Genomic DNA, 9,570 nt, shown 5'->3' with positions numbered 1-9,570 from the left:
TTTTCAGAAAAGTTTAAGGACCTCAAATAGAATTAAACCTTAAAAAAAGTGTACAAATGTTTATCATCAGCTTGATTGGTTCCATCATATGATGATGAAGTCAAAGATCAGCAATTGTTGATTAATATGCGCGCTAGCTGCTTTAGACATGAGTGTACTGTAACCCAATCCCTCCGTTTACTTGGACCGCCCTTCTCCTAAGTCTTCTTTTCGAAAGCACATATACCTTCCCGTCCATTTTTGCACCAACAATCACAATAACTCAATACCTAAATTTTGCAGTCTTTCAAAATCTTAATTTCCCATTTCCCAAAAAATCGTTATTATTATTCTTTAGAAAGAAAAAAAAGATATGGAGAAAAACCAATCGTTCAAATACTACTCTCAAGAGCCCGATTCGCCTCATCCATGGAACGCCGATTTCGGATTGACAAACGCAAGCGATCGGCGTTACGCGTTTTCGCGGCAACCTTCGTTTAAACAGTCGATGAGAGATCCCCAAACGCCTAACTTTTCCAGCGATTCCACGAAGCCTTTCCTATCGAGGGATGTTTCAAGCATCGATATACCCCCAGGGTTTTATTCTTTTGACCATGTCAAGGAAGGTGTTTCCGAAGCCAAAGGATCGGAAACGGTGGATAAATTCTCTGGCTTGGATTCGGTTTTGTGGGTTTTTCGGGTTATGAGAACTGGTAATCGGCAAATGAAGAGGTTGCTGATTATGATTTCGCTTAATGTGGCGTATTCGACTGCCGAGTTGGCGATTGGACTCTTAACGGGCCGAATTGGTGAGATTCTAATATGTTTATGCTTGGTTTTGCATTTATATGCATAAATTGCTTAGCTTATTATTATTGTTATTTTTTGTTGTAGTGATTGTAGTTTATCGGTTGGTGATTAAATTAGGAAAGTTTTATTTCTTAAATTACATAGAAGTATGTATTTTAAAGAAATTTGGCTAATAAATTTGGACAGAGAAGAACTCAAGTGTACATTTGACTTGCTATTTCCATGTAATAACAATATTTGCTTGCAAATTAACTGCTTTTTATCATTTTGAGTTATAGTTTTTATTTGTAGTTATTTGCAATTGAACTGGGCTTCTGCTTGTGTTGTTGCAAGTTGATGCTTTTTTTTTGTTGCCCTTTTTCAATGTTAAGTTTTATGGTGGGTGTGCTTAATGCTCATATACCAAGTGATATTATGGACTGTATGCATTTCGTTGTGGCTGTAAAGTCTGTTCTAACAACATTTTTGGCCATATGTATCAGTGTTCAATTGTTATTTTTTGAACAATTTTCTTTGAATTTTAATGTCCTTAAGTGCAACTATTTACATTATCACTCTTGGTTGAAATGAAATTCTTTTTTGATTTAATTTTCCTTAAGTTTTTAGGGTTCCTGGTTTTATGGTTTGAATTTCCTCTGTTCTCTATTCTGTTGTTTTGCTTGTCTTTTCAGGTTTGGTATCTGATGCATTTCATTTGACCTTTGGCTGTGGTCTCTTGACGTTTTCATTGTTTGCAATGGCTGCTTCTCGAAGAAAGCCTGATAGTGTTTATACTTATGGGTGAGATCATACAGTTTCAGTTATGTCACGAGATAAAGTTGGTTCAATTTATTGGTATATCTTGGAGTTTTTAAGCTGGTTAAAATTTTCCAGAAAGTATTTATTTGCTTGGTACTATTTTAGATTTTATTATTCTGAAACATACATTTTACATGAAGATATGCCTCTGATTAAGATAGTGTCTTTTATCAAGCACATAATAAACCTCAACTCTACACTGTTACCTGCATCATTATTCATCGTCCAACAGATTCATTTCTGTTTACAGTTGTCTATTATTTTCCCGTTTTTAGTTATTTTGTGGCAAAGGTTAGTATAATTGGCTGCCATTAATCTCTCTAAAAAGGGCATCTCAAATGCATATGCTTCAACCCCTAAAATCCCTATGAAATGGCAATTTTTATTTTTCAAGTCATCTTAGAGATTATATTGATGGTTCGTCATGACAGCTAATAATTGTAAAAAAATTCATTATCAGGTACCAAAGACTTGAAGTATTGTCAGCATTCACCAACGCTGTAAGTATTTTATTTTCAACATTCTTTATCTCCAAATGTTATGTTCAAGTTGTAGTCTGATAGAAGCAGGGATAGGTGTACATTGGAACTGTATCTTAAGGAATTAAAAGGAAATCATTATTGGATAAACTCGCTAAGAAAGGAAGTCTGTATGGAGAGGACCAAACTCCTAATACAAAGCTGATAAACAAATTAAAAATGAAAAACAATGGTAGGATCCATTAGTATATTTATACCCAAATAGCTTTGAGGGGTCAGTTATTTGTATTGCAACAGAATCTAAAAGAAAGCAAGTAATGTAGTTGGATGAAGTAGTGGCCTAGTGGGATGCATGGCTTTGGGAATTGGAAGATCAAAGTTTGACACCTTCCTATATTTCTTTGAACACATTCTCATATGGGTCTTGGATCAGGTCAGTCCCCAAATGGACTTAGCTGTAACCTTATTCACCCCACATGGCTTCCTAAATATGTCAGCACAGGTTGCAATGCATCATAGTTTCTCAGTTTGTAACATGTTCAAGTTATGATTTTATTCTAGTGAAGTTCGATGTGCAATGAACTTAGGGCAAGAGGAGATAAATATAATTGAACTCTCGAAATGCTAGCTGTTGTTTGATAGAAGTCACTTGTTCTTAATCATGTTGAACGAGACCATGCTATTAGGATTAGATATATGTTGTTTTTTAGATTTCATCTTAAAGCTATATGATATATACTTGTATTTACTCAAAGCTTAGCTTCACTGTAATAGAAAAACTGAATAATATTTTGATTCAATGTATAAAATTAGATTCTAAAAAAAGTATAGGAAATTATAATTGTTGGCTTGCTCTGTTCTGTTGAGATATTTATTTCATGTTCCCTCATGCTTTACAAATTTTCCTAGTTCTTTGAAATGTTCCAGTAATTTTATTTTGTTTCTTCTTTCTTGGTAAAAATGGGTTAACATCTTGATATTCTTGATTTTGCTGCATGTGTAGACAGCTATTTCTATTGTTCTTGTCATTTTCCTTAGCTGTTGAAGCACTTCACGCTTTCATCCAAGATGAATCAGAGCACAAGTAAGTTATCATGCCCTTGATTTGTAGTGCTGTGGTAAATATTAGTAAGTTGTCAGTTATTTAATCTAATTTTTTGTACATGATAAAAAAATTGTAAAATATTAATCAACTTCTTTTTCTTGCTTATAGGCATTATTTGGTTGTTTCAGCAGTGGCAAATCTGTTGGTGAATCTATTGGGCGTTTGGTTCTTTAGAAATTATGCTCGAATCAATCTTGGTAAGTCAGATGCTGTGCTTCTTAATGCTTACATTTGAGATAAATTAAGAATGCTTATGCAGTTCTGACTTGTGAGGTTCAGAAAAAAGGGATTACCCTATTAGTTTTAGTTCAGAAAGATTGACCTAATCATATGTAATTGCTTTTAAATATTAAGGTTAGTTCTAGGGAAAACCCTGGTGAGGTTAGTGATTCACTCTGTTGAGTAGGGGGTCGCAAGTACAGCTCCTTGTTTTGGAGTTGATGAGTGTTTTGAGTGGTGGTGAGTTCAGTTGGTAATAAATGGTTTTAAATGTTTGATGTCAATTTATCACGAACTTTATGCTAAGAGAACATTTGTGGTTTCTGAAAGTATGTAGCTGTTATTTTTATATTCCCATATTTGTACTTATGTTCATGATGTTGTGGGCTTATATTATATAATTGCAATCTGCTTTATTGTGATATGAGAACCTCAAGCTTAATAAGGTTTATGATTGCCGTAATTCGAAACATGAGCTTGGGATAGTTTGTTATTCTTATATGTATATTTTTCTTGCAGCATACAGGAAACCTGAAGATATGAATTACCACTCAGTTTGCTTGCATGTTCTAGCAGATTCCATTCGCAGGTGTGACAGCTCATCCCTCTATCTATTCATGCATGATTTCCTTCTTTCATCATTTATAACTGTCTTACTCATCTGTCAACTTTTTCCCCCCTTCAGTGCAGGTTTGATATTCGCATCCTGGTTTCTCTCTCTCGGGTAATTTCTTGCTTCAATTTTAAATTAACTGCTGGTGAAGGAACAAGCTAGATGGCATCTATCCTGGCATCCGTTTCGACCCTTATTCTTTCTTAATTTTGTCGTAACTTTTCTTCCCTCCTTTCTTGCAGGGTTAATAATGCAGAAGTTTTGTGCTTGGGATTAGTTTCAGTTGCAGTCTTTATGCTTGTTATGCCTCTATTTAAAGCTACTGGTGGCATCTTGCTTCAGATGGCACCACCTAATATTTCATCTTCAGCCTTGGGGAAATGCTGGCGGCAGGTGGTTGCCTTCCCCTTTGTTATTCTAATGCATTTCTTGGTCAAATTTACGCATCTTTCTTTTTTGAATTATAATTTAAATTTCTATCTTGTTTAGATTGTTTCTCATGAAGATGTTACAGAAGTTTCCCGAGCTCGGTTTTGGGAACTAGTGCCTGGCCATGTTGTTGGGTCCATTTCACTTCAGGTATTTGACTGTAACATTCAACTTCTGCCCTTCCAAAATGTTTTGAATCCATTATTGGATGTTGAATGCTTCATTTGTGAGCAGGTGAAGAGAGAGATGGATGATCGTCGGATACTAGAGTATGTGCATAGGTTGTACCATGAGTTGGGAATACATGATTTGACAGTGCAAACTGATGATTATGTATGAACATTATCCCCTTTGCTCTTTTTTTCATTGTATTTATGAGAAATTGGTTCTGGGGAAAAGAACCTTATGTTGTAGTCATGTTGTCATCCCAAATGGATAGATTATGACTAGGGGTGAATTTTGAATCTGCTTCTTGGGTCCAATTGACCATTCAAAGAATAATTTTTCATATTAATTTACTAGGGGTGAATTTTGAATCCGCTTCTTGGGTCCAATTGACCATTCAAAGAATAATATTTCATATTCATTTATGTTATTTCATATTAATTTACTAGGGGTGAATTTTGAACCATAACATCTGTAATCCTTCCTTTCCTATAACATTCCCATAACCATTTCAAAATACTATTGTTAACTATTTTCTTTGGATGATATAGAAAGGATCTTGAAAGAACGGTCTCTGGTGGATGTTAAAAAAGCTAAACAGCTACTATACATGTCAGGTCATATGATCTTAAATCATGTGTGTATGTTAATTCTATTTTCAATCACTTAATTAATGTATGTTTAAAAAGGTTATACTTAAGCACTTAAAAGAAAATACATATCTAACACAACGTGAAATATTAGAAGTTTATAGTCAAGCATACCTCAAAAGACCTTAAAAAAATACCGATATTTTGAGTATTTTATAGGACAACAACTGACAGAATGACTTGATCTGATTAGGTTCAAGACCTATATTTGACAACTCAAAATCATTATATTTGGTCTTGAGCTTCTCAAATCTTACAGTGTTTAAATGAGTTATTTTAAGTATAACTTTTTAAACATACACTTATTGAGTGATTGAATATCAAACTAATAAATGTGTCACCGCTATTGTGTAATTACGTGTTTTCGATACTTATCATACATGTTTATATTTGGACAAAATTCATATAATTTTTTATATTTACTTTTTATTTATTTATTTTGATTTATTTTGGTCTATGTTCCCACCTAATTTCTTTGTTGTACAATATGCATTTCTGAGGCAAATGCTTCAGCAAGCTTTTACAAAGAGATACCTAGACAATAAATCTTAAAAGAATATCTCTAGACAATAAATCTTAAAAGCAGTGTTAAACTAGCCTATAAAAGCCTGGCTGCCATCGACTTTTGACTCTACCTACCGGTAAGGTCCGTAAATGGAGTGAGTTGGCTGCCTCTAAGAGAATAATCCATTTGATTGAAAGATGGGGGCATGGCTGGCCACACAAATGAAGGCCTCTCTTGGGGCACCTCAGGTGGATCAGCTTCTCCCGAAAGAACCTACAAAACAGTTATCATACAAGGCCTGTAATGTGGGTTCGGATGGCAACATCCAAATCCCAGAATTAGCACACTCTCAGCTTCGTTCTAGACGAAGTTCGCATCCATCCTGGAATCAACAGCTGCAGTGATCTTCCCGTTCTTATAGAATTCCCATAGCCAATTGACAATGCTTTTGTTGTAATTATTTTGCTCCCTTTGGTTAACAGGTTTTCTCTTTCAAACAACTTCGAGGACGAGAACGCCGAATGAATAGACATCGGTGGCTCTGCTTATAAGAAAGGTTTCAGGAGCCATATAACCAGGTGCACCGGCTATCTCTATGGTAGAATGATGTGTTTTCTCTTTTCCTTCAACAGTTCGAGCCAATCCGAAATCCCCTAGCTTGGCTACGTACTCCGAATCCAACATTATGTTGCTGGCTTTTATGTCGCGGTCAAGCACCCTCTTTTGACAACCACTGTGAAGATACTCTAGCGCTTGAGCCACTCCTCGTATGATGGTTAGCCTTTGCTCCCATTTCAGTGTCGAACATTCCTCAGCACTTGCCTTGTGATTGCAAAATATGAACTTGTCAAGGCTTCCATTCGGCGTGTATTCGTACACAAGGAGTTCGCTTCTTTCGTAACACCATCCGATTAACTGGACGAGATTTTTGTGATTCAGGTTGCCGATTGTTGTTACTTCCGCTATGAATTCTTGCTTTACTTGATTTGATTTCTTCGATACTTTTTTGATAGCGATATCCTTGTTCATCCATGATCCTTTATAGACGGTTCCAAATCCACCTTTCCCCAGCTTGTTCTTGCGGCTAAAGTTGGCAGTTGCTTGTTTCAATTCTTCAACCGGAACTTCTTAGGACCAAAACCGGATCGATTGATCTCATCTTCTATATTTCCTCGTGCCCCCTCCATATCGTCCTCGATGTGGCCCGTTCTCCGATACAAGTAAATAACAAGAACGACGGTTAAAATCGTCAGAACAACCGCCGAAATCAATCCAAACCCAGAAAAAGTTCTCGTCTCCGTCAATATCGGTCCCGGAAAAACGACCACGATTTGACACAGTTTAACTGCGTCTCATTGCTTGTTGAGGCAGAGAATCCGACGAACACCTTGCTGTGAAGTGAGATAGAGAGGTCAACATGTTCGGAAAGCACAAGAATATGGTTTACCCTCGCACTCAAGTTTTCTCCATCCAGGGCCGTGGCTAGGTATAATGGGGCCCTATGCAAATTCTTATAATGGGCTCCTATTTTTTATAATCAATGCTTATGAAGTTTCAAGTGGAGTAAATAAGAAGAGAAAAAGTAGTGGGAAATGAAAGCACATTGTCTAGGTTATCAGTAAATTGTAGTATCTGACAGATAAAGGAGTGCATTGTCTGTAATCACACGGAACCCAAAGCAGATCACTGCCCGCATCTAATGTTGTATTATATTAATGAGCACTATTAAAAAGAGTGATGTTTTCGTGTTCCCCAAAGGTTTGGTACATTACAGTAGTATTTCGGGGTCCTATTTTTTTGGGACCCTGCACCGTCGTACAGTTTGCGTCGGGTCAGCCACGACCCTGTCTCCATCATATTGAAGATGAACCAATAAGTCCACACCTCCTGAAACATTAAAACCATAGTCACTTAAAGAAACTTGGAAGATGGAGTTTATGCTATTTATGTTCAAGCCAATATGGTTGCCATCCAAGTCTCTGTCATCGCTTTTCCTTGTGTCGAACTCCACCGCCACTACCCTGGCTTCAGGACTACCATTCGTATCGGAGTTTACAATCCCAAGCCATCTTCCTTCGCTGTTATCGGGAACACTAGAATCCCAGTTATTATAAACGCCAGGCCTTCACCTCCAGGAGATGTTTGGCTTAGGATATTGAGGAAGAAAGTTGTATTAAAAGAAGCAATGGTTCCATTGCCTTTCCACAGACAAACATTTCTTGCACAAGGCTCGTCCCGATCTGTTTTTCATGAAAGCTCCAATAACGGCGAGGGTAACATGGAGGGCATCCAAAGTTATGGAAGAATTTGAGCTCAAGATAAGCTGGTTTCCAGCATCGCCCTGGAAGTTTGGAAAATTGAAGTCAAAGCTGCTTTCTTGAACGAGGAGCACTGCTAGGATTAAAAGGTAGGGCAATGGTGAAGGACACATTTTTTAAGAGAAACGATGAAACAGCCTGACTGGTTTTATGATGAATGACGTTGAAATAGAATTGGAATTGGAGGGGATACTGCATTTTATAAGCAAAATGAAATTAGATGAAATGTTATATCCTGCAACTTTCACGTATTATCTCCTCGTACACTTCATTATATCTTTCAACTCTTAGGAGTAAAAAAAAAAAAAAGTACATCTTTTAACTCTTGGGAGTAATGATCTTTCCCCAAAACTTCGATTTTGAATATTTTAAAAACAATTGAAGTTTAGTTAAAAGGGGTAAATTACATCTGTTTTTCAAAAGTCCCGAACATTAAAAGTTATTAAATGATCTCTTAATTATAAGAAGTTGTTTTGTTAAGTTTTTCGATTATTGAAAGTTACAAAATGGTCATTCAACTATTCATTATGTTTCAAATTCGTTCTTTTTTGTTAAAAAAATTAACGGTCATCTGAGCTGGATGTTAACATGTCGACTGAGATATGATAGTCATTTAAGATTATAAGATCATATTTTATCATATCTTGGTTAACATATTAATGTTCAGCTCAGACTGCAATTAATTTTTTAACGAAAAATGATGAGTTTGAAATATAATGAATAGTCGGGTAACCATTTTGTAACTTTTAATAGTTAAGTAACTCAACAAAGCAACTCTCTATAATTATATGACCACTTTATAAATTTTAATAATCAGGATACTAAAAAAGTAGTATGCTAGAGTTAGGGGACTACTTGTGTACTTTACCCTAGTTAAAAAACAAAAACTTTGACTTTTAAATAAGGGCAAATTTAATCATATCATTTAACTATGAGTAAATTTCATTTTAACGACCAAACTTTTAATATTATCAATTAAACTACTTAATTATTTAAATATTATCAATTAAATAACATGTTAGCATTTAATAAAAGAACTGATGTGTCAATTAAAAAATACTATAACTACACGTTTTGTTCTCATTAAATGTTTAAGTAATTAAGAATATATTTGTTTAACTGTAATTGGTTTTTTAGAAAACATTTTTTTTATTTTCTAATATTTGATTGGTGGAAACAAATGGTCAATTAATTCATTTTTCTAGTCAACAGAATTTCCTTTACATTTTCTAGAAAATGACTAACAGATTGATTTTCGTAAGTTATTTTTCGAAACTTTCACCTCAAAGCAGAAACAATCAAAATAATATCATTTTATGTATTTAACATTAATAAACTATTTTAATAAAATATTAAATATTAAATATTAAAATATTTATTAATAATTATAATAATATAATAGTATGTTTTTAGCAGTGTTATTAAAACTAGACCGGACCAGCCGGTTCGACCGGTTGAACCGAGAACCGATTGCCTATCCGGTCCGGTTATCCTATAAAA

General features: G+C 35.1%; 1 protein-coding gene and 1 pseudogene across 3 annotated transcripts; one reads left to right on the top strand and one right to left on the bottom strand.

The window, feature by feature from the left end:
- The first annotated feature begins 253 nt into the window (after nt 1-253).
- LOC120146175 (metal tolerance protein C2-like) lies at nt 254-4,942 on the top strand. 3 transcript variants are annotated; one of them, XM_039159816.1, is made up of 10 exons: nt 255-788; nt 1,461-1,569; nt 2,048-2,087; nt 3,074-3,150; nt 3,280-3,368; nt 3,910-3,979; nt 4,076-4,114; nt 4,246-4,396; nt 4,493-4,582; nt 4,664-4,942. In XM_039159816.1, exons 1-10 carry the CDS (start codon nt 353-355, stop codon nt 4,769-4,771), a joined length of 1,209 nt encoding a protein of 402 aa, XP_039015747.1. In that variant the 5' UTR covers nt 255-352; the 3' UTR covers nt 4,772-4,942. The 3 variants fall into 3 exon arrangements, with proteins under 3 accessions (XP_039015749.1, XP_039015747.1, XP_039015748.1); XM_039159817.1 differs by having other exon boundaries at nt 258-788; nt 4,667-4,942; XM_039159818.1 differs by lacking the exon at nt 2,048-2,087 and having other exon boundaries at nt 254-788; nt 3,070-3,150.
- An 842-nt stretch (nt 4,943-5,784) lies between these two features.
- LOC120146171 lies at nt 5,785-8,183 on the bottom strand (annotated as a pseudogene).
- Between the last annotated feature and the right edge of the window lie 1,387 nt (nt 8,184-9,570).

The sequence above is a fragment of the Hibiscus syriacus genome, unplaced genomic scaffold (genome assembly GCF_006381635.1).
Source record: "Hibiscus syriacus cultivar Baekdansim isolate YM2019G1 unplaced genomic scaffold, ASM638163v2 tig00110896_pilon, whole genome shotgun sequence".
NCBI classification, from domain to species: Eukaryota; Viridiplantae; Streptophyta; class Magnoliopsida; order Malvales; family Malvaceae; genus Hibiscus; species Hibiscus syriacus.
This window is presented reverse-complemented; position numbering and strand designations above follow the sequence as displayed.

Bases quoted from the DNA above. Each gene is read 5' to 3' on its own strand.
- LOC120146175 (XM_039159816.1), top strand. From the start codon at position 353: ATGGAGAAAAACCAATCGTTCAAATACTACTCTCAAGAGCCCGATTCG. The intron at 4,115-4,245 runs GTAATTTCTTGC...CCTTTCTTGCAG, and splicing joins TCCTGGTTTCTCTCTCTCGG to GGTTAATAATGCAGAAGTTT. The intron at 4,583-4,663 runs GTATTTGACTGT...TTCATTTGTGAG, and splicing joins TTGGGTCCATTTCACTTCAG to CAGGTGAAGAGAGAGATGGA.